Source organism: Natrix helvetica (assembly GCF_964273705.1).
Source record: "Natrix helvetica genome assembly, chromosome: 1".
NCBI lineage: Eukaryota > Metazoa > Chordata > Lepidosauria > Squamata > Natricidae > Natrix > Natrix helvetica.
In genome coordinates, this window is record NC_138548.1 from 20284864 (window position 1) to 20310523 (window position 25660).

Genomic DNA, 25660 nt, shown 5'->3' on the forward strand with positions numbered 1-25660 from the left:
TCAGAAAGCAGTCTAAAATGTTTTCCCTTCAATTTAAACAGCATATTTTCCAAGGGGTAAAATGCAATTTAAAAAATGGCTTAACTCCTACATTTTTATGATCCCTGCAAACAGTCATCTTGAGGTAAATCCCAAACTTGCAGTTTTACAGCTATGAAATCTATACAACCCACACTAAAGTTTTTTTGTTATTCTGTTGCTAAATATTTTAACCTTTGGCAAACATAGTAATAAGCAGATATATGTAAGCTTGCTTTTATCTTTCACCTTAAAAATCTCAGTTGTAATAACACTTTATACACAAAGCTGCTGAATAATCTATAATAATTATATGACATGAAATTAATACAGGAAGTCGTCGACTTATAACCACAACTGAGCCCAAAATTTCTATGTGAGACATTTGTTAAATGGGTTTTGCTCCATTTTACGACTTTTCTTGTCACGTTACGTGAACCACTGCAGTTGTCAAGTTTGTAACTTGGTTGTTAAGTGAATCTCTGGTTCTCCTTGTCAGATGGTCGCAAAAGTTGATCACATGACCCTAGGACACTACACCCATCATAAACATGAACCAGCTACCAAGCATACAAACTTTGAACATGTGACCGTAAGGATGCTGCAACAGTCATAAAAGAAAAAAAATGGTCATAAGTCCCCTTTTTTTCAGTGCCATTGTAACTTCAAATGGTCACTAAGTGAATGGTTATAAGGACTTCCACGTATTAATAACAAGTTGCTGTTTTTTGTTCCAGAAAATTCACAATTATTAACATACTCAAAACTTACCAAACAAGCTATGGCAGCAAATAGGGCTGTGAATATTCATGTCTTGCTTCATGGAACCAGCTGCTCACTAGAATTTTTGTGAGTTTTGGGGGATCTTGGACATGTTTTCGAGATGAAGACGTGAGGTAATAATGTCAGGAACTTTCTCATGTTTTATTTATGTATTCCCAGGAGTTATATACTTATTGTGCACAACGTATTTTACTGAGGGCAGATAATAAAGTGGTTTGTTCTTTTTTTTTTTTTTTGCTTTATGCAAGGGAAAATATAAATAAGTAAATAAAGAAAATAAGCACAGGTAGTCCTTGACTTATGACCACAATTGAGCCCAAAATTTCTATTGTTAAGTGAGACATTTAATTAGTTTTGCTCCATTTTGGGGGCTTTCTTGCCACAGTTGTTGAATCACTGCAGTTGATAAGTTACTAACCTGGTTGTTAAGTGAATCTGGCTTCCCCTTTGAGTTTCCTTGTCAGAATGTTGCAAAAGGTGATTGCATGACCTTGGGACCACAGCACCGGTCATAAGTATGAACCAGTTGCCAAGCATCTGAATTTTGATCACATGATCATGGGGAAGCTGTAAAACAATTGTAAACTGTGAAAAAACGGTCACCAGTCACTCTTTTCTGGGCCACTGTAATTTTGAACTGTCACTAAATGAACTAAGGAAATATCCCAAAGGTGCTTTTTCAAGAGGCAATTTTTTTTTAAACTTTGGGATGTGTGGTTTTTTTTTAATGTTGTACGCCGCCCTGAGTCCTTTTGGAGAAGGGCGGCATATAAATCCAAATAAACAGTTAAAACAGTTAAACTTGAACAGCTCATGTGTGAGCTGAAGAAGCTTCTTGGATGAGAAGTGAAACGTCTTCAAAAGAAAAAACCAGAAAGTCCAGTTGCCTCTTGAAGAAAAGCACCTTTGGGACAACCATGACTTGTGGATGGATGACTGAAAATCTCCACAGGCAAACTAAGGAAATAAATTCTCCTCAGGATCACCAGGTAGCACCATTATATATATGGCTAGCTGATGAGAGCTAATTAGCTCGAAATAGATCTATACTAGTCTCCCTTTATTGATTTATCAGTACAAATACAACATATATATATATATATATATATATATATATATATATATATATATATATATATATATATATATATATATATATATATATATATATATATATATATATATATATATATATATATATATATATATATATATATATATATGTTGTATTTGTACTGATAAATCAATAAAGGGAGACTAGTATAGATCTATTTCGAGCTAATTAGCTCTCATCAGCTAGCCATACCCTTACTGGGATTTGAACCTATATATATATGTGTGTGTGTGTCTGTGCGCGTGCGTGCCTGTCTGTCGTCTGTCTGTCTGTCTGTCTGTCTGTCTATATCTCTATCTATCTATCTATCTATCTATCTATCTATCTATCATCTATCTATCTATCTATCTATCTATCATCTTTCTAGCCAAAGAAAAGTTGATAGTAAACACACAAGCTAATAACAATAAAAATAATATAATAACAGTAATTATAGTGGTATGACCCCAAAAAAACCATTTAATTAAATTTCTTCTTACATTAGCCCACGGGTATCCAAACTTTGGAACTTTAAGACTTGTGGACTTCAACTCCCAGAGTTCCCCAGCCAGCATGGCTGGCTGGGGAACTCTGGGAGTCGAAGTCCACAAGTCTTAAAAGTTCCAAAGTTTGGACATCCCTGCATTAGCCTATTTACAATTTTTCCTTTATTATATTTATTGGTTTATACATCTTTATTTCCCATGCTAACAATAATTGACATTCGTCAACTTATTTTCCCCTTCTAAAGTGCCTTCTAAAGGGAAAGCGAGGCAAAATAAAGGCGGGATCTATATTTCGGTGAGAGAGAAAAAGGAAACCTCAAAGGCTTTAGCAACGCTTACTCAGAAGTCCGTGAGGTTAAAAAAAAAAAAAAGGTGACCGCCTAATCAACCACCGACGTGTCGCCAATCCCTGAGACAACAATTCCTCGGGCCCGCCCGCAAGGAAATCCGGGGGGGGGGAGGAAGGAAGGGGGGGAGGGTCCGACGCGAAGTCATGTTACCCTCTCATCTGCATATCCCCGCCCCCTTCGGAGTGCTGGTGACGTTGGCCAGGGATCTGCAGGCAGGTGCTCTTGCCTCGCGCCACTGCCGCCGCCGCCGCTGCTGCATTAGCTAGGAGACCAGAAGCGCGTTCACGGGGTGAGTGCGCGCCCGGTGCAATCCCCCCCCCTCTCGTGTTTTTTTTTTAAAACTCTTTTTCTAACCTAGATCGATGACCCCTTCATCTGTGTTGCCTCTTTTTTTTCATTCGGTTGCTTTGAACCAGGGTGGAGCGGCGGCGGGGAAGAAGGAAGGGGGGGGGGAGGTTGTTAACCTTCATTTGACACATGTACGCGAAGTGGAGAGGGGGAAGGGTGCAGAAAATAAACCGGGGAGGGATGCTGGTTTATTTAGGGGCCGGGGGGAAGCGTCGTTCAATCGAAGGTAATATATGGCGGTGGAAGGAATGTCGCTGCTTTCCCCCCCCCCCAAAGGGAAAAGGTGGTGGTTTTTTTTTAATACATTAAAATAAATAAATAAGATGGCACGGAATGAAACGGGAGACGGGCATTCATTCGCGGGCCTCGTCGGAGGAGGTTTCAGTGATGCAGATGGTAAACAGGAGGCTCTGGAAAAGAGAGAGAGAGAGAGAACGGAGGGGATGGGAAGGAGGCAGGCTGGCAGGCAGCATCGCAGGTTGCAACGGGAGCCAGTTCCGGCTCAAGTGCTGTTCCTCATTCGGGTGTGCCTGTCTTGCAAGAGATGGATTGGGCTGGGAGAGGTTGGGAGGGGAAAAAGAGGGGACATTTCGTAATAACAGCTCTTTCCCTCCAGGCAAAATAACTCCCCACACATACACACATCCAGCTTTTACAAAGGCTCTTCCAGATGCAAATCTGTCAGCAACATCTGCTTTATAATTACTTGACTTATAGAGTGGTTCTTTCCTTTCATTTCGCCCCTCCCAGGTGCCCCCCATCTAAGTTTTGGGGATTAGCACTTTGCAAACTTCTCCTTGGAAGATGCGCCTTCAAAGTGCCCGTCTATTGAGCAATTTAATTCCAAATTGGATTGAGAAGTGTGTGGAAGGGAAAGAAGGTTGCCATCTGTGGTCTCTTGGCAAAGGATCTACTTACATTGTAGCTGGAAAAAGAGCCTATGGTAGCACTGTAAAAAAATACAATTCGGTATCCGACATGATTAATGCCTTGTGGTGGACACATTTATCAGCTTTCCTGGGGCTCAGCCTCTTGTATGCAATGCAGCATTAGGGGTTGCTTCTTCAGATCAAGACAGTGGGGGGAAGGGTGCATCATCACTATGGGGTGGTTTTTTTTCCATCAGAAGGAGAGCAACTTACCCTGGCCAGGCTGCGCTCAGCTATTCCCGCTAGCTTGACAAATCTTTCTAAATGTTCTACTGCCCATGGTTACAACTGCCCGTTAGCAAGAGCAAAAAGGTGGTGTGTGGTGTGTGTGTGTGTCGCTTTACATACTCAATAACGGGGGAGCATTTGATTCAACATGAAAGCATTTGCAACTTGATCTCACTATGCAAGGCATTGCATGGGCAAATAAGGCCGGGCCAAAGGATCCTGCTGCTGGATAGCATCGCACGCTTGGATGTGCTGGCAAACCAGTGATTGATATTGAAAAGATTGAATAGCTTGACATTGGCCTGCTCTGCTTCCTTTTACGTTGCCATAAGCTACGATGACGATAATTTGCTTAGACAGCCTTAAAACTGGTTTGGACTTATGAAATGGAGAGAAGAGTGAATTGCCCCGATGAAATGGAGCTTTCATGTTTGGAAACAGCCAGCAAAACATTTTGCACAGGGGTAATTGGCTACCCAGTATTGGATATGATGTTGGGCAGAAAACATTTGATTCAAATTAAGCAGGAACTTACACAACATGAATCAAGTATATTCCTGCATTAGGGCAGTCGCCCTCAAAACATTGGGTGCTGATAATGGATACCTCTGGAAGGTACCACTTTCATGTATTGCATAACATTTTCCCCTCTGGGGCATATGCATGAAAGTGAGATGGAAGAGGTGGAGAGTCCATCTTAACAAAATAACTGAGTTGGAAGGGACCTTGGAGGTCTTCTAGTCCAACCCCCGGTTCAAGTAGGAGACCCTATACCATTTCAGACAAAGGTCATCCAGTTTCTTCTTAAAAACCTCCAGTGCTGAAGCACCTGCAATGGCAAGCCATTCCACTGGTTAATTGTTCTTATTGCCAGAAAATTTCACCTTGGTCTAGGTTGGTTCTCTCCTTGATTAGGTTCCATCCATTGCTTCTTGTCCTGCTGTCAGATCTTGAGCTTATCTAGTAAGGCTCTTGGCCTAGATCCTAAGGAAGAAAGGAATTAAGTTAGGGGATGTTAGCTATAGAAAGGTATCCCTATATGTTAGGAAACCCATTTAGAAAATGTTTCTCACACATGATGCCATGATGATCTCCCAGTTTCTGAAAGCCCAACTGATGAGCTAATATTATGTAAGCCAATTCATTTTGGGAATTATTAGCAACTAGAATTGATGACTGTTTACTACTTCCTGAATCACAGATAGCTATCCTTATGTAAGGCATGCTATCACTTTCTTTTCTATGCTGTGAGCATTTCATGGCACAGAATATTACAGTAGATGAGCTGCTGGCCTGATCTAGGACTCTTCTTATGTTTTTATGCTTTATGAGAGCTCCTAGAAGATCTCTTATTCACTAGGTAGGCCTGAAAATTGGAGCCAGATTCAGCTTTCAAAGAAGACCCTGCAACTGTCATGTGAATGAGGACCATTGTTGTCAAGTTGACATTTTGTTTAAAGTAGAAATGACATCTGAAAACCTTCTGAGTTAGATCTGTAGCAGATACTCAAGCAAATTCAAAAAGTGCTGATATTCTTCCATGTTGGAAAACCAAGAGTTGCATATCTGCATTGGCCTATATAATATGCTGTTTTCAGGATTTGCCACCCAACTTGCTTGCTCAACATCACATAAGGAGGGTCTTATGTGTTCATGCAGCATATTTACATTATTTAGTGACTTGCTGGGTTTCTACAAGGTAGCCTATCATAAACGAAACAAAAAAGATGGCTTGATCCAAAATAGTAAAGTTGTCTTCAAATGCTACAAAGGCCTTAGTGTTCAAGATGATTCCCCATTCAAATATTAACCAGAACCAGCCTTGCTTAGCTTTCCAAACAAACTAAGGTTTGCTAGATCCTGCCACCTGCTAACATATAAACCCCCTCCCCGCAAAAATCTAACCAACTTAACACTATCCCAGCTTAGCATATTGTAAGAATCCATATGATAGATCTCAACTTGGCCTTGTGAAATATATTGATGAATACAACCAGAGGCAAATGCACATTGTTGAAGGTACCTCTTGATGGCCGGAATTGGGGACATAAGCCTAGAAATTAAGATAGCTGCATTCCTTTGCACTGGTCTTGGATTCTGTAAAAGGAGATGCATATACTGTTGAAAACAATGCAGCATGGACAGACAGCATTTGCATTTCAATGGTTTGTCTGATTCTGCACCAAAAGTTCTTCACATTTTAGGCATTCTGGTTTTCTTAGTGCTTGGAAGTTCTGGAGCAGGTACGTGGCAAGACAGGTAAAATTGAATCAGTATTTTCTATTTTCTATTTCATTTTCACCCTACTCAACTTTTTCAGGTGTCTTGAGCACATGTGCTAGTGTCAAAAGAGCAAAGAATTTTATTTATTTATTTTTGGTTAACCAAAGTCATCTTTGGCTAGCAGGAGAGAAAATCATGAGGGCAATCATGATGCGTGTAAAAAAAGTGTAAGACTTTGATTTCATGGTCATGTCAGCATCTGATTCTCTCCCCTCACAGATCATCCCACGCATGTGGGTGCATAGACAGATAGTCCTCAACTTATCACCATTGATTTAGAAACCATTCAAAGTTATAATGGCACTGAAAAAAGCGACTTACATCCTAACACTGTTGTAGCATCCTCCTGGTCATGTGATCAGAATTTGAGTGCTTGGCAACCATCATGTATTTACAATGGTTGCAGCTTCCTGGCATCAAGTGGTTGCATTTGTGACCTTCCCAGCTGGCTTCCAACAAGCTAAGTTAATGGGGGAAACGGATTTGCTTAACAGTTGTTAACACTTAACAGCCACGGAGATTTGTTTAACAATCATGGCAAAAATAACTCACTGAATGACTGCTTTGTTTAGCAACAGAATTATCAGTCCCAATTGTGGTTGTAAGTTGAGGATTATCTATAATCACAGCCTATAAACAGGCAGTTTTCCAACACGAACATAGTGGCTGGATTCACACATTACATTAAGCCATAATAGGATTTGTTCGGCATGAACCAAATTGATTGTTGCTTTTTCTACAACCAAGTTAAGCATAACATGATATAGCCCAATCTCTTCCATTGACTCCAACCATGTCCCATGTAATTTAGTATTTACTAATTGGTGACACAAGTTCTGTTGATTTTCAGACCAAAAAGAATCTTAACCAGTTCCATTTGGAGAATGAATTAAGATTTTATTTTATTTTTTGCACCTCAGCATGTGCAGCACCAATGAGCAAAAGCTATTCTAAAAATAGTTATTCTAATGTAATCCCTATCCTTATAATAAAAAAAAGAGTTATTTAAACAGGGCCATGTGAAGTTACCTAATGCAAGGTGAGATCTCACATTGGGACAAAGTCTTGGTTTATTAAATTAGCTTTTTGGTTATATCAATTAGCCAAGTTGCATGAGTGGTGCGGTGGCCTAGATAGAGATGCAGCTCTCACCTCAATAATCAGAAGGCTGTGAGTTCGATCCTGGGTAGAGGCAGATATTTCTCTGGGCACAATGGGATTTTATCTGCTGAACAAAGCAACGCATTGGCGACAGGAAGGGCATCCGGCCAGTTAACACTCAGCTCCATTCAGTTGCCCAGACTCCCAAAATGCAAGGAATTATGGGGTCGTTAAAAGAAGAAGATGAGGATGAGTTAGCCAAGTTTCATCACAAGCCATGGTTTACAAACATGCTAAGATCAAAACAAATGTAATTATGAATTAGTACATTGGTGAACCAAGTCACTGAATCAGATGGAGCAGAGTTTTTCCCAGGCCTTACTTAGTGATAAAGGTTCTAACTCTTCCCACTCTCCTTTCATATCCATCCTCTTTGTCTCCAAACCCAGTAGGTATTCTTTCTTTACTTATATTTTCTTTCCTTGTCTTTTACGAGCCAGAGTTAGCTTTCCCCTTGTCTTTATTTCTATTAACTGTTAAAGATTTGGATGCAAAGCAGAACAAGGATACACCTTGTTTCCAGCATCTCTTCAGTGATACTGTAGGGAGAGAGGTCAAGAGTCATATTTTCTTAAGAGAGAGGTAGGAAAGATATGAGATGGGGGAAGCACTAAATTTGGAAATGCAATGGGTTCCTCATGAGCTGATTAAAATGAATTCTTCCCACTTGGTTCTTAGAAACAGCAGTAATAAATAGTGGCTGTATGTCTACATGCCTTTGTTCTGAGTATTGGTGAAAAATGATGAGTTATGCAGCCAAGGAATGAATCCCTGAATAACTGCTAATATAAGAATATTAGCACATAAAAGGATGACCAATCAGTGCAATCCACTGATTGGTCATCCTTTTATCTGCTAATATTCTTATAAAGGATGTTTGATTTATTGGTCCTTTCTTTTGCATTGGTAGGTGATATCTTTGAGACTTAGTACAGGTACTCCTCAACTTACAACCATAATTGGGACCAGAATTCACATTGTAAGTCTTTGCAGTCATAATTTAAAGCAAGTCATCATGCAACCACACCCAATTTTTACAACTATTTTACACCGGTTATTAAGCGAATCCGGCTTCCCCAACTGACTTGCCTCCTGATTGTAATTGCATGCTTCCCAAAATACCTGCCCCTGTTTTGAAGCACAATACTGGATTGGATGGACTTTTAGGCTGATGGCACCTTAGCACTCATATCATTCTGGAAGAATGTAACTCAAGACTTTATCAGTTCTGCCCTCCCCTTTTGCTAAAATTCCCTGTTGTCTAGGTGTTTTAATTCCCAAACCGGAATACAGACTCAGAATCAGATACAGTGCAATCATTGCTTCTTTCCTTGGAATAGCCTCAGCACCATTTTATTTGGGAATTACTTCCAGCCAGATAAGCAAAGAATTGCAATCTTCTTTAATGCAGAAGAATGCTTGCCAATTTGGTGGCCATTGGTAAAATGCTAGAATTCCAATTTCATAAAAAGTAGATCATATAAGATTGGATTCAAGCCATCTTGAAATAACAGCTTTTCAGAAACAGAACATTCCCTGTGCATAATTTAGGAGCACTCTAACTCCCGTTCTGCAGAAGTCAAAACTGAGGCTTCCTTTTAAAATGCTTTCAAAAAGCATTTAATGAAAAGTTACGCATGTATTCCCTGTGTGTTGTAGAGATCAACATACATAGCATCTGAGGTGCCCATAGGGTATGGTTAAAAACAGTCAAAATGCTGGCCATAATGGTGCAATCCATCTGTTTTTTTTAAATGTATGCCACACTGACCTTTTTAAATCATACCCTGAGTCACCCCTGCATTGCAATGGGTGTAACAAATAGAAGGAAAGAGAGACCTGCATTGAAAAAAAATTCACCGCCAGATTAAAATTTAACAGTGAGCCAAGGTGACAGAAGAATCAATACATTTTTAATTTCCAAAAATCTTCCAATCCAGTTATTTGACTCAGTTTTATATGTCACTAGAGACCAAGCAAAGGGCAAAAGGAGTAGCCAGCAATCTTAGGGCTGCTTTGCTATAACTGGGCCTCCCACATCCCCCCCCCCCTTTGATGAAACAAGACAGAAAGTGTACCTCTAAAATTCAATTTTGCATTGATCAATAGAACGCCCTGAGTTCTGAGCTCCTCTTTAATCTCGTTTTCTTGTTATCCTTTTGGATTTGTCTTTTTCATCGCTGAACACCCAAAGCCAAGGATGAGGCATTCATCCTGGGAGCATCTGCTATAAAGAACTCAGTGGGCAAAAACACAGCTGACTCAGAGCCAAAATGGAGACCGCTTTCCTACTGCTACCACCAAGCATTGCTTAGCAGTTCCCTGCTGCACAAAACAGAGATCTGTTTAGCTGTAGCTAAAACCCGTATTTGAGATTGGCTTCTAAGAAGATGTGAGAGGAATCCAGCTAAATCCTTCTTAGGCTCTAGGAATTATTCCAACCCCATCCTTTGCTTTGTGTAATGCAAGTAAACCATGGGCTGTTTAATTAGCGAATACAGTGGCGTGTGACCTTTTCTTCACCATGAACCCTCCTTAAGTACCTTTTGTGACCACGGACCATGGCCACGGACCCCCAAGACTTAAGATGCAAATCATAACATTTTTAAAGCCTTTGTGGACCCCCTGTGATGACATTGCAGCCCCCTCAGAGGCCCATGGATCAGAGGTTGAGAAACCACTGAGCTAAAATATTGTATTGGGTGGCACATTTGCTATGATGAAATTAGAAGGTATCTTGGATGCAGCATATGAGAACAAGCGGTTTAAAGATTCCTCCCCAAGGAACTGTGGGAAGTGTAGACCTCTGAAATAATTGTTACCACTGTCAACAGGCATGTAAGAAAAGTCTGTCGATGAGTCAGAATGGACCCATTACATCTGGCATTCTGTTTGCTACCATGCCCAATCAGATATCCCCACACAAAACAAGCTTTTAGCTCTTTGGGTGGTGTAACAAGGGCAAGAAGCTTGCAACGTTAGGTTGGCGTTTTTTTCAATTTTACATCTTTTTCTGTGGACATGGCTGGAACGATTGCTCAGTGCTAAGAAAATGGCCAACTCTGTGGTCTCAGCTGCACAGATGAAACAGAAATAAAGTGCATTCAGTTTAATAATAGCAGTCAGCGTGCTTTTAAATAATGAATAAAACCAACACAATGCACGTTTAAATAATCTGTTCTGCAAGCCTTTGGACACCAAGGGGGGAAAAAGTTGTTGATGCTCCGTGGAAATTTTTCCATTTATGTGGCTTAGTTGACCTTTCAGAGACAGGAGCGCTGTAAAATGACTCTCTTACCCAAAAGGCACCATTCCAAGATGGAATCTATGTCACCAACAGTGATGGTACCAGTTAAGGAAAGCAATGCATGTTAACTTTAGCTTAAGAGAAAGGAGGACTAGGGGAGACATGATAGCAGTGTTCCAATAACTCAGGGGTTGCCATAAAGAAGAGGGAGTCAAGCTATTCTCCAAAGCACCAGATGGCAGGACAAGAAGCAATGGGTGGAAACTAATCAAGGAGAGAAGCAACTTAGAACTGAGGAGAAATTTCCTGACAGTTAGAACAATTAATCAGTGGAACAGAAGTTGCCTCCAGAAGTTGCGAATGCCCCAACACTGGAAGTCTTTAAGAAGATGTTGGATAGCTATTTGTCTGAAACGGTATAGGGTTTCCTGCCTAGGCAGGGGTTTGGACTCCAAGGTCCCTTCCAACTCTACTATTATATTATAACTGATTTAAGTATTAAGTTCCAGTTGATGAGTTGCATCAGTTTGAATAACTCATGGACCAAATGCTGATCCAATATCAATACAATTCTGCAGCAAAACTGGCTGATGGTCTATGCCATGATTTTCATTCATCATCTTCATTTAACAACCCCATATTCCCATGCGGGATGGAGTCTGGATAACTGAATGGAGCTGAGTGTTTACTGGCCAGATGCCCTTCCTGTCGCCAATGCAAAGTTTTGTTCAGCAGATATATTCTCATTGTGCCCAGAGAGAGAAATAGCTGCCTCTACCTAGGATCAAACTCACAGCCTCCTGATAGGGGGGAGAAAGGGTACAAATTTGATTGTATATTTACCTTTGGTGGTACACTGTGTATATTCTGTGATAAGAAAATAAAGGTGTGTTTATACAGTACAGCTTGCCAAAGCCAACTAGGCCTGATTCTAGAACACGGGTGTCCAACTCGCTGCATCACATCGTCACATGACATTTCGCACCGTTTTTTCCCCCGTCACGGAGCTGCGGTGGGTGTGGCCTGCGTGCGGTGCATCCGGCCCACAGGCCACCAGTTTGACACCCCTGTTCTAGAACAATGTTTCTCAAATTGGCGACTTTAAGCTGTGTGTATTTTAGCATGCTGTCTGAGGAATTATGGGAGTTGAAGTCTACACATTTTAATGTTGCCAAGGTTGAGAAGCTCTGGTCTAGGCCATACGTATATGAGAAATTACTGCGATCTCTGGTGGATTTAAATGTAATAACTGTTTGGTTGGATATCGCGATAGAACCAAGGAAAAATGGTGGGAGTAGCCTTTTAAAATATATATATAAACTCTGAATTTATAAGCATCTACAATGTGTCATGAACCAGTTATCTGAACTCATTAGAACTTGGTTCTTAATTCCAAACAGCCATAAAATACCAGGGGGGGTTGTACCATATGTTGTGTTATAAGCAAAAACAATTTATAATGCAAAATTATAAAAGAAAGAAAAGAAAGACTCTTTAATAAATCAAATTGCAACAAACTGTTCAGTAAATGAAACCACTTTATCAATAGTCCATAATGGAGAAGAGAGTTCTCTGCCTAGTTTGTTAGTGTATCCTATTTGTAAACTTCCATAAGGATTATGAACTGTTACGCTTTTGATCAAAAGTGTCAAAATATGCCGGGGGAGGGGGGGGGTAGCACTGCAATATCCAACCTCTCTTGTTTGGCTTGAATCATAATGCCTCAACTGCTGTATTTTAATCCCTGTCCCCATGTACCACTAAAATACTGTATGGGTAGTCTTTGACTTACAGCCATTCATTCGGCAAACGTTTGAAGTTGCACTGGTCCTTAAATTAAAACAGTTGCAGCATCTCCAGAGTGGCATGATCAAAATGCGATCACTTGGCAACCAGCCTGCATTTAGAATGGTTGCAGCATCCTAGAGTCACATGATCCATTGCAACCTTCCTAATTGGTTTCCTAAAGGCCAATAGGGGAAGCTGGATTCACTTAATGACCACTTGATTCACTTAAGAACTGCAGTGATTCACTTAACAAACATGGCCAAAAAAAGGTGTTAAAATCAGGCACAACTCACTTAACAACCCCAATGGGGAGTCTGGTCCCAATTTTAGTTGTAAGTCGAGGACTATCTGTTATACACTTTTAGCTCAATCTAAGTTACAATGTTAAATAGGCCTATATATGTAAAATAACAAGATAAATAAATAACATTGTTGAATGTCGAGGATACTTATCAAAAGTACTTTAAGAAAATTAGCAGGGATTTTTCTTTTAAATGTTTTTAAAAGTCTGTGGGGGGCTAAAGTTCAGACAGAGTCCATAAATAGCTTGAGCAATAACTTGAGAAGAAAATACCGTGTTTTTCGGAGTATAAGACGCACCTTTTTCCCTCAAAAAAGAGGCTGAAAATCTGGGTGGGTCTTATACACTGAATGCAGCATTTTTTGTCTCCTGAAACCCCGCCCCCTTCACCAAAATGACCTTGCATAGCCTTTAGGAGACTTCCAGAGTGCTCCTGGGAGCTGGGGAGGGCAAAAGTGAGCGAAAAAAGGGCTGTTTTTGCTCGTTTTGGGGGGACACCCTCCAGCAGCACTCTACAAGCCTCCTAAAGGCTATTCATGCCCTTTTTAAAAAAAAAACTGGAGCCATTTTCGCAAAAAACGGGCAATTTTTGGGAGGTCTGCAGAGTGCAATTTTTTTAAAAAAATTGCCTCTTCAAAATCTTGGTGCGCCTTATACTCCAGTGCATCTTATACTCCGAAAAATATGGTAACCTTAAAGAGTCTTGGGGATCTGTCATTAAAGGATCAGAGGATGTGGTTTTCTTCTGAAATTGCAAATTGGGTGGTGTTTTTGTGCCCAATCCTTTTCCTACTTCCTCCTCCAATTTTTCCCCAGATGGCTTCTGCAACAGACCCTCGCTATGGCCAGAAGGAATCCTCAGACCAGAACTTTGACTACATGTTCAAGATCCTGATCATTGGCAATAGCAGTGTTGGGAAGACTTCCTTCCTCTTCCGGTACGCCGATGACTCCTTCACTCCGGCTTTTGTCAGCACCGTTGGCATTGACTTCAAAGTGAAAACCATCTATCGCAATGACAAGCGCATCAAACTGCAGATCTGGGTAAGGAGGCAAGGGGACTCTGTCTTGCCTTGTAGCGGTGCTTCTCAACCCGTAGCAACTTTAAGACATGCGGACTTCAACCAGTGGTGGGATTCAACCCATTTAACAACTGGTTCACCGAAAATGTGAGTGCGCACGTATGTGCATATGCACGGCTTCCGTACATGCACAGCTTCCACCACGCGGCGAGGTTTAACCGAGCAGCCTTTCAGGGCCTGCTCCACTCCATCTCTGCTATCCGGGGCAGCGGCTGCTTCTCTCCGCTCCTGCCTTTGCTGGGAGAGAGAGTGTCTCTTGTACAATTTAGGAGCTGTGAGCCGCCGCTTTCCTCTAAGTTCCATCTGGAAAGCGCACAGCACAGAGAAGCAGCAGCCGGTGGTCGATTTTACCAGTTTTCCGAACTGCGCAAAATCTGTGCAAAATCATAACAACCGGTTCGCCCAAACTGCTAAATCCCACCCCTGACTTTAACTCCTGAATTCCCTATGCTGGCTGGGGAAATCTGGGAGTTTAGGTCCGCATGTCTTAAAGTTGAGAAAAACTGCCTTGCAGGATTGCTTGCAAGGGTTACCAGAATAAATTGCTTTCTGAGAGAAAATATACTGCCAGCAGAAGGTTGTGGGTCCCTGGCATGGCTGGGAAAGAGCTTGAAGTGGTCAAAGACCCTGCCAGCTGGATTAAATAATATAAATATAATTGGAGTGGTGCTCCATTTTTGTACAAGTAAGTGTCAGCCTTTCCAGGTAAAGCAGATAAGAAACATGATCATATGTGAAAGAATGTGCACTTGCAGGAGGAGAGGACTTAGTCCACTCAGAGCTTTCCCAGAGAGAAAAACATAGATCAAGAAACCGAGCAGTCCTGAGCTGGCTGTGGAGGAGATAAGAGGTTCAGGGTAGTGGTGAAATTTAATTTTTTTTACTGCCGGTTCTGTGGGCATGGCTTGGTGGGCATGGCAGGGGAAGGATACTGCAAAATCCCATTCTGATCCCACTCTGGGGCCAGCCAGAGGTAGTATTTGCTGGTTCTCCAGAACCTGTCTCAACGTGCTGAATTTCACCCCTGGTTCAAGGTAACCACACCCTAGAATCTCTCAGGATAAAGAGCCTGAGAGATTCTAGGTGGTGGCTCAGTGGGTAATGCAGTATTGCAAGCTAATTCGATTCTCACCAATTCAAGGTTGACTCAGCCTTCCATCCTTCCAAGGTCGATTGTCACCAACTTATGGTTGACTCAGCCTTCCATCCTTGCAAGATTAGTAAATGAGGGCCCAGATTGTTGGGGACAATATGCTGACTCTGTAAACTGCTTAGAGAGGGCTGTAAAGCACTGTGAAGCGGTATATAAGTCTAAGTGTTATTGCTATTACTATTTAGTAGTTGAGAAATTTATAGCTTTAGTTTGGCAAGATTCTGTCTATTAGGTGTAAGCAAATAAAGGATTGAACTTGGTTGGCTCTTACTGTCTTGTGTTTGGGCTTGGGCCTGACACCAGAGGAGCTAATTCTACTTTATTGTAAGACTTCTTTAATAGAATCTTACAATGCTGAAATTACAAATCACTGTCTCTTTTTAAGCCTGACCAATTAGGACAAGTCCTTCCTAAATTTCTTTCTCTGAAGGTTAAGTATCTGTAGGTTCCTCCCCTCTCCTATCTGATCAGTATCTCTTTTCCTCCTTCCCTCAAGGTCATTCCTACATACCATTACATTAAGGTTCAGATAATAGATAATATTGGGTTTCCTTTCAATGCTCCTACAAGGATTACAAAACACTCTGAAAGTTTTGAGTCCACTGGAGTTGGATGGCTAATGAATTTAAACATTTTTTTTAAAAAAAACATCTTTTTTGGAAAACAAAAGTATACTTTGGCCATGATGACATTTGATAAATGTCTCCTCATTATAAAATCAGTTTATTATGAAGCCAAAGTACAATTTCTTACAAAGTACAACAAAGTGATGTTTTTTTTGATAATATAACTAATTTACTGAAGTGTTTCTAGACTAGCAGTGGTGATCCATGAGGTGCATATAGGCACCCAGCATCTTTTTTTCAGCCTCAAGTAGGGCCAGTATTTGGCAGCCAAACTATTAATTTTCTGAAATTCAGTTTCCCCCATTTTTAGTGAAAATAAATAAAGTATATTCAGCTTCTAAAAGGCACACAGTTTTGTCCTTGAAGTAATATCATCTCCCCAAACTCTCCTAATGTGGACTGGAAATTTTGATGTTTTGATATTACCACTCTGCATGACAACACTGGCATTCGGTAAACTGTGCTATAGCTTCGGAAGGTGAAGTTTAAAATAAATTCAACCCAGTCACAGATTGTCCATCAGGGAGGGAGGGAGGGAGAGACAGAGGCAGAAACAGGGAGAACACAAAAGCAGCAATATTAAAGCCTAAAATGCTTGAGTTTTAATTACCATCACAAGAAATATTCCTCGTATAATAACTGATCACAATTAGGGGAAAGGATTTAGCGTAGGGTTTCCCAACCTTGGTAATTTCCAGGTATTTTAACTCCCAGAACTCCATAGCTGTAACTGAGAATTCTGGGAGCTGAAGTCCACACACCTTCAATTTGCCAATATTGGGAAACATTGATATAGAGCAGTGATGGCGAACCTTTTTTGGCTCACGTGCCACAAGTGGGGGGAGCGCAGGGGGGTCGTGTGCGGGTGTGCTGCACCCATAATGCAACGCGCGAGCCCCAGTGCGCATGCGCGCACAACACGCAAGCCCCCCATTTTTACATGCTTTTTTCGCCCTCCCCAGGGTCCAGAGGCTTTATAGGAACCTGGGGAGGGCAAAAAGAGCCTCCCCCCCCCCCCCCGGAGGCCCTCCGGAGGCTTCAGGGACTGTCCGGCGCTTAAAACGACCCTCCAACCAAACCGGAAGTGACTTCCGGTTTGCTCGGAGGGTCGTTTTAAGCGCTCCGAAGGCGTCAGGGAAGCCTCCGGAAGGTCCCTGAAGCCTTCGGAACGCTTAAAATGACCCTCCAAGCAACCCGGATGTCACTTCCGGTTTGCTCGGAGGGTGGTTTTAAGCGTTCTGAAGGCTTCAGGGAAGCCTCCGGACGGTCCCTGAAGCCTCCGGGGGGGGCGAGGGAGGCTCTTTTCGCCCTCCCCAGGCTCCTATAAAGCCTCTGGAGCCTGGGGAGGGCGAAAAATGGCTTTAAAAAAGGTGAACTCAGCTGGCCAGCGTGCGCATTCGCGCTGGCCAGCTGACAGGGCAGCGCCTTGCGTGCCCTGACAAATGGCTCCGCGTGCCACTTGCAGCACGCGTGCCATAGGTTCGCCATCACGGATATAGAGTATTGTAATTCCAAAGGATACTTGTAAATGCTATAAAAAGTACTTCAAATTCATTTTTGTGGTTTTTTTTTTAGGATACAGCAGGGCAGGAACGATACCGGACTATCACCACTGCCTATTATCGAGGGGCAATGGGTTTCATTTTGATGTATGACATCACCAATGAAGAGTCCTTCAATGCTGTCCAAGATTGGTGAGTCAAAGTTATTATGACTAGCTGTAATTAATTCTGAAACTTATAATAATTTTAGTATTTAAATGTTCTCCAAGGATTCTTTTGAACAAATGCAGCTGATATTTGAGCAACCCATGGATCAAATTGACATTTTCAGTATGTTTACTTATTGCTTTATATGCAAGCACCAAAAAAGTTTATTTTTTACTTGCATGCCATCTTTATTATTTTTACAAATAACTCAAGGCAGTGAACATAGCCAACACACTTTTCTTCTTCTATTTTCCCTAGAACAACAACCCTGTAAAGTGGGTTGGGCTGAAAGAGAGGGACTGGCCCACAGTCACCGAACCGGCTTTCAGGGCTAAGGCGGGACTAGAACTCATGATCTCCTGCTTTCCAGCCTGGTTCCGTAACCACTAGGCCAAACTGGCTTTCTTTCTGAGTTACTTACATCTTTCTAAGGAAGTCTTGTGGTTACATTTGCTCTCTATTCTTATGCAATTTAGGTAGGACAGAATAGAAAAGTATAAAATGCCTTAAATGCTCATTAGAGATAGTCTTTGTTTAGCAACTGCAATTGGAACCAGTAATTCGGTCATTAAGGGAAGTGGTTGCTAAGTAAAACTGCAACTGTGCTTATGAGTTTCCTTAAACTTTCCTTTGCTTTTTATCATGTCAGAAGGCTATGACCCCAAACACCCAGGTGAGCCCAAATGGTAGCAAAGATTTCTGATTCATCGAGAATCATTCCCCAATGCATTCCCTAATGCTGGGTTAATTAGCAAGAAGATTAATATTTGTTGTTACATTCATTGGGGAGGAAAGGGTTATAAGAAAATACGCAGGAACACACAATGAAAGGAATGCGCTAACACTGGCTGTCTGCCTAGTGCGCGGGGTCTGTGTGCAGCCAAATGCTTAAGAGGCAAAAACAAATATTCAGTGTGAAATTGATTAGGGCCTTGTCAGTTAGAGGCAGCATTTGGGAGCCAGTCCAGAGTTTTAATCAATTAATTAAGGTCAGAGAGCTGAGCATGTTAACTTGGGGTGAGTATTTTCTAGGGGAGTAATATGCTTCTGAAGAAAGCAGCTCAGGAAGAGATACCTTGCTGACACAATCTCTCTTTTCTTTGAGGGGGGAAAAACAGGCAAAAGATCATGACTGTAATGGTGAACAGGTGACTGAGAGATCCTTGAAGGTTATATATATGGGCATTGGTTGCAAAGTTACTTTTTGCCACTGTCATACCTCCAAATTGAGCCGTCGTGACGCAGTGGTTACAATGCAACATTGCAGGCTAACTCAGCCCACAGCCAAGAGTTCAATCCTGACAGGCCTCAAGGTTGACTCACCTTTCCATCCTTCCGAGGTTGGTAAAATGAGGAGCCAGATTGTTGGGGGCAATAATCTGACATTTGTAAACCACTCAGAGAGTGCTGTAAAGCACTGTGAAGCGGTATATAAGTCAAAAGTGCTATTGCTATTGCAAATGATTGCTGTCCAAGGCAGTTGCTAAACAAGGAATGGCGGTATTTTTTTCATTGCATTCCTGTTGATTGAGCAGAAGTTTCAGTAACATATTTTCATGATGAATCCCTAGGTAGAAGATACCTGTATTAGGTCCAACGAAATGACATAAAATTTGTTGTTAGTTGCGAAGTCGTATCCGACCCATTGCAACCCCATGGACAATGTTCCTCCAGGCCTTCCTGTCTTCTACCATCCTCTGGAGTCCATTCAAGCTCACGCCTACTGCTTCGGTGATTCCATCCAGCCACCTCATTCTCTGTCGTCCCCTTCTTCTTTTGCTCTCAGTCCTTCCCGGTATTAGGCTCTTTTCCAGTGAGTCCTCCCTTCTCATTAGGTGGCCAAAGCATTTGAGTTTCATCTTCAGGATCTGGCCTTCTAAAGAGCAGTCAGGGTTGATCTCTTCTAAAACTGACCGGTTTGATCGCCTTGCAGTCCAAGGACTCGCAGAGGTCTTCTCCAGCACCATAGTTCAAAGGCCTCAATTCTTTGATGCTCAGCCTTTCTTATGGTCCAAACTTCACAGCCAAACATTGCAACTGGGAAAACCATCACCTTGACTATGTGCACTTTTGTTGGCAGGGCGATGTGTCTGTTTTTTAGTATGCTGTCTAGATTTTCCATAGCTTTCCTCCCCAGGAGCAAGCATCTTTTAATTTCTTGGCTGCAGTTTGCGGTGATCTTGGAGCCCAGGAAAATAAAATCTGTCATTATTTTTTAGACTTTCTTTGCTTCTTCTGTATCTTATTTTTATTGTGCCTCATGAAGACTTCTCCAGAACTCTAAAACTTTGCACACTCATTTGTGACATTTTATTGGATCCCAAAAAAACACTTGCCTGACTATGGACATTTTCCGCCTGGGACAAACATGCTTTTGATGACTTTTATGAGTACAGCTGAAATACACTCTTGTTTTTCCCTCCATGTTAAGAAGTACTGGCCAAATATGACTGAGCTTGTCTCTCCAATGTTTACTTCAGGTCAACTCAGATCAAAACCTACTCGTGGGATAATGCCCAGGTGCTGTTGGTGGGCAACAAGTGTGACATGGAAGATGAGAGGGTTGTGTCATCAGAGCGAGGACGTCAGCTTGCTGAGCACTTGGGTAAGGGAACAACAATTGGAATGATGTGTATTTGAGCTATAAAGATGAGTTTGATAAGTCATACAGAAGTGGAATTTCAAGTCTTTTGGCCTCAAGGAAAAAATGGGCTTTAGAGCTTTATATAGCTAGTGTGTGTTAAATAAATTATGCAAAACAGATTTATATAAGAGATATATTTGCATAATATATGCACATTGTATAGAAAAAAGTAGGTGGCTAATCTTTTTGGAACCTTAGAAAGGAAGCTGTTATTAAATGGATTAGATGCAGGTTCAGGATTAAAAAAACAACATCTGTCAATCATTTCTAAGGTTGGTTGCTGAGATAACTTTAAGAGGAGATTAGATAAATTAACAGAGGAAGTACAGGGAATAAATGGGATATCATCTAAAAGAGATTTTGAAATGTTTGAAATTGTCTTTAAATTATTAGTTGACACTGTTGCTTTCAAGACCTATTTGTGGCTGGATTCTTATTCATATATATAAAAGTGAAAACCACTCATACCACGATCATGAAATCTCCAGAACCGTGCAGGCTACAAACTTGAAATGTGGCACGTAGGCTCCTCTTGGTTTCTAGGTGCTCACTTAGAAAGGGTTTTTCTAAATGACCATTAGATCATTACTATTTCTTACATTATTATTAATATGCTCTGATGCTAAGGAGTTCTACTCCCCTTCCTCACCTGAAAATATCTCTGTTCCAACTGTTCCTTGGGTGTGGCCAATGTGTGACTCATTCAGCCTGCAGGCTGGGAGTTTGGAGAGGATCAATGGGGCAACCCTGACAGAGAGAAGGGGGTAGGATGGGGGCGATTCCGTGGGGCAAGGCTGAGGGAGAGAAGGGGTTAGGATAGGGGAGACTTCTGTGGGGCAAGCCTGAGGGAGAGAAGAGGATAGAATAGGAGAAGTTTCTGTGAGGCAAGCCTGAGGGAGGGAAGGGGATAGGATAGGGGAGGAAAATTGAGTAAAACACGGCCTGTTTTTTGCTCATTTCTGCCCTCCCCAGCCCCCAGGAGCTCTCTGAAAGCCTTCTAAAAGATATGCACGGCCATTTTGGTGAAGGGGGAGGCGTTTCAGGAGGCAAAAAATGCTGTATTCAGTGTATAAGACACACCCAGATTTTCAGCCTCTTTTTTGAGGGGAAAAGGTGCATTTTATAATCCGAAAAATGTGGTAATTATTTTTTCCTGCCCCTTCATCCTAATCATGAATTAAAGATGATGAGTATAAAGCTTAGGACTGAAGCTTAGTTGTGTTATTAGACAAATCTCTCTGGTTCAATAAATCTATAAGAACTCTCCAATGTGATTTTGAGTCATTTGTGTATTCAGCTTACTCTTAACAAGCTGGTTAATAAAAACAAGTTATGAGTTAATTTCTCAGTGCTTTGCTGAAATCAAGATATATTATATATCTACATCATTCACACAGTCTACCAACAAAGTTACTAAGTTGATAAAAAGGGTAAGGCTAGTTTGGCAAAACTTGTTCTTAACAAAATATACACTGTTCTCTGGTAAACCATTCCATTGTTTGCTGATGGCTTTCTTATTTTTGTTTACTCCTCTTGGAAATAATTGGTCCTTGATTTTCCTCGAGGCCTTTTGAGTCTCCTGTGTTTCTCTTTCCTGTACCTGTACATGCATTTTTTTTTTTGTATTTTGTCTTTTCCCTTCCTCCAGGATTTGAGTTCTTCGAGGCCAGCGCGAAGGACAACATTAACGTGAAGCAAACCTTTGAACGTTTGGTCGACATCATTTGCGAAAAGATGTCCGAGTCACTGGATGCAGCTGATCCAGCTGTGACCGGTGCCAAGCAGGGCCCACAACTGACCGATCAACAAGCTCCCCCCCACCAGGATTGTGCCTGTTAAAAGACTTTGGTGTGGATGCCCTGACTTTACCTGTCCCACCCATCTTGCCTGCCTCATGTCTTGCAGTAACCAGAGCCCCTAGATTCTTGACAGTTTGTGCTCTCTGTCTTCCCTACCGCCACCAACACACACACATACCATTTAGCTATCCCATTGCTTATCCTTTTGGGGTGGGTGGTCGAGACTCAAACCCAGAGCTTCTCCACCTCTCTGTGTGGGCCTTTGAATGCTTCAAAAGTTACTCCCTTTAATCTTTGGGTGGATAGAAGCTCTATCTTCCTGTACGCGCCCCCCTTCCCCTCCCTGGGGTCCAAGTTGATGAGCTTGAAAAAAGGGGCGGGGGCAACGCCAGAACTTTTAACTGTTCTTAGTGGGGTTTTATTTATTTATATATTTATAATGTTTCCATTGACACCTTTGAACATCCTTCCCCCTCTCCCTGCTTCGTAAGCGCCATGATCCCACTGCATTTTTCTGCACTCAGTATGGACACAAATAGACAACATCCCGAGAATCAAAGGGGATCTGGCTGTGTCTTCACAGGAAGGAAATATATATATATATCTGTCAGAAGCATCTGTCTCTTTCCTCCAGACCGCTGATCATGGGCTGTAGAGAAAAAAATAATATTGTTCAGGCAAACAGAGCTATCTGGGAACTATCCCATTACCAGGTCTGAATTGGGCTCGGTTTTTGTAATGCTGCGAAGTGAGGTTAATTAACCTCAATGCTCCCTCTTGTTTAGCTCCAGTTCATGCCCTCTTCTTGCATGCTGTTCATCCTCTACCATGAGTGAAAATCATAGGTTTTAAGGTGAATACCTTTCTTCACAGAACGGCAGGAATTTCCAACTTAAAACTGTAGATCTTATCACGCTGGATTCTGAGGCATTACGATCACTCTAGGTCTAGTTGAACCTGGTCAGTTAGCAAGAAGAGGCTTGCACGGGTAGATCCTTTTTTTCCATTCAGGTAGAAGAGGAAGAAGGCTTTCCTGTATTTAGAAGATGACCATATTTGGAGAAACAATAGAGTAGATCCTTTTGCTCCACCAGCTAGGAATTGTAAGGGTGTGCTTGCTCTGCTACCTGCAGCGGCCTAGTCCACACCCAGATTTTTGCAGCTTCTCTCCTTGAGAAAGACAGGGCTAAATTGGAATAGCAAAGCATAGCAAAGAGGTGGCCTTTGGGCTACATGTAGTGAAGCTCGTCACCTGCCCGGCGTCAATGAAGGTGAAAGTAGATTGGAGAAGTCCTGCTTCCTTTCAGTTGCCCTGCAGAAGACGGTTCTCCCACTTTCACCTTGCCCAGTGTCTAGATAACCTGCTTGCTCCTCTTCCCGTCTTCCTCGGTGTACAGAAAACGAAAACGAAAAAAAAAAAAGAGCAATCTCTCCAGTTCCGTGTAAATAGAAGTAGCTGGTGATGTTATGTGTGTATGGACCTTTCATTGCTGTGTCGTGATTTGTGTTGGTGTTTTTAGTTTGTTATTTTTAAAATAAGTCACCCTACCTGACGGGTTTTCACAGAACTAGGTATTTATTTAAGAGGAGAAAGGCGGAGAGGCAGCTGGAAAACCCATCTTGGCTGATCTAAAAACCACACGAGAAAGTCAAAGGGTTCTTTGTCATTTTGGAATGGTTTCTCCACTGCTTTCCTTTCCTAAACAGACCTGAGTTTGCAGGGGTTAAGTTGAACCTGATGTCATACGTTCCCGTCAGTCCAGCATCCTTTTTCCCTAGAACGGACTGGGGCAGGTGGGGGTTGAATTCTGTCAACAGCCACTGTTACCTTACTCCTTACCAGTACTATTCCCCTTCCCCATTGCTATCCTTAATTTATTTTTCAATGAAGTTCTATACGTTTGTTTTACAAATTCTTGGACACCATCAGCCCCCCCCCTCTCCCTCTCTCTCCATCTCTCTCTCTTTCTCCCTCCCTCTCTCTCTCTCTCTCTCTCTCTCTCTCCCTCTCTCTCTTTCTTTCTCTCTTTTTGAAGTTTACTTTAATGGAAAAAATATATACTGTACTGTATTTAAAAAAACAAAACAAAACCTGTCAGAAGTGTCAAAATAAATAATTTCCTAAAACGAGCAAACAAAAATCACTGTACTAAGGAGATATTGTGAAGAAATAAAATGGCTAATCACAAAAGTGTTTGATGTCAGAATTCCTGTGAAAGAAATACAATATACTGTTGTCCTAAAGTGGTAATTAAAGATCAGGGGAAACTATCAGAGGTGCAGATAAAAACTGTTTTCCCGGTCTAGATCATTCAAAGAGGTATTCATTAACATTATACATATTCAATCCACCAGATTCATTGATAAGGAAATATAATCTTGTGTGGAAGAATACTTGTGCAGAGTTATTTGGTTGTATTTTCTGGCAGATAGAAAGACTTGGTGGTTACAATTTATGATTGCATTTTAGAGAGATGCAGAATTTATCTTTGCTGAAGAATCAATGTCTTGAAAGCTCTGGAATAATTTCCATGTATTTTCTGGGCCATGTCAATCTGCCCACCATAGCATTCCTAGAAGTTAGCTTTAATTAGCATGGCAAACCTTACATCAGGGGTGTCCAAACTTGGCAACTTTAAGACTTGTGGACTTCAACTCCTAGAATTCCCCAGCCAGCTGGGAGTTGAATTCCACAATTCTGGGAGTTGAAGTCCACAAGTCTTAAAGTTGCCAAGTTTGGACACCCCTGCCTTACATAGATCAACATTGCAGTTACAGGTAGTCCTCCACTTATGACCACAATTGAGCCCCAAATTTCTTTTGTTAAGGGAGACATTTGTTAAGTAAGTTTTGCCCCAGTTTATGACTTTTCTTGCCATAGTTGTTAAGTGAATCACTGCAGTTGTTAAGCTAGTAACCCAGTTGTTAAGTGAATCCGGCTTCCCCATTGACTTTGCTTGTCAGAAAGTCATAAAAGGTGATCATATAACCCTGGGACGCAGCAACCATCATAAATACGAACCAGTGTCCAAGCATCTGAATTTTGGTCACATGACCATGAGGATGCTGCCAAGGTTGTTACTGTGAAAAATTGTCATAAGTAACTTTTTTTCAGTGCTGTTGTAACTTTGAATGGTCACTAAAGAACTGTTGTAAATCAAAGACTATTTGTATATCCTATCATTTATCTCAGGTAAGGCAAGTCCATATTATTCTCAACAACCCTGTAGATATGTTGGGTTGAGCTCAACACCATCTGCTCAGCATTGTGGCTAAGTGAGAACTTGAACCCAAGTCTCCTCTGTCCAAATTTAACATTTTAAACACTGGAATATTGATTTTTAAAAGTGCCTAAGAAGAAGGACAGAAAAGGGACTTCTAAAGTTAGGAATAGCATAAACAAGAACTTGAACCCAAGTATTCTCTGTCCAAATTTAACACTTTAACATTTTAAACACTGGAATATTGATTTTTAAATGTGCCTAAGAAAAAGGACACCAAAGGGACTTCTAAAGTTAGGAATAGCATGAACAATATAATTTGAGGTAGTGGTTAAGGCATCAGCTGGAAACTAGAAGACAGTGACATCTAGTCCTGCCTTAGGCACAAAGC

The 25660-nt window shown here is 41.5% G+C and overlaps 1 protein-coding gene across 2 annotated transcripts; it reads left to right on the forward strand.

Annotated features, from left to right (window-relative positions):
• Window positions 1-2925: 2925 nt before the first annotated feature.
• Window positions 2926-24239, forward strand: RAB3A (RAB3A, member RAS oncogene family). Of its 2 annotated transcripts, XM_081934204.1 has the most exons (6): window positions 2964-3039; window positions 6478-6514; window positions 13852-14079; window positions 17472-17590; window positions 20086-20210; window positions 21898-24239. In XM_081934204.1, the coding sequence occupies exons 3-6, from the start codon at window positions 13852-13854 to the stop codon at window positions 22086-22088; spliced, it is 663 nt and encodes a 220-aa protein (XP_081790330.1). In that variant the 5' UTR covers window positions 2964-3039; window positions 6478-6514; the 3' UTR covers window positions 22089-24239. The 2 variants fall into 2 exon arrangements, with proteins under 2 accessions (XP_081790329.1, XP_081790330.1); XM_081934203.1 differs by lacking the exon at window positions 6478-6514 and having other exon boundaries at window positions 2926-3039.
• The last annotated feature ends 1421 nt before the right edge of the window (window positions 24240-25660 follow it).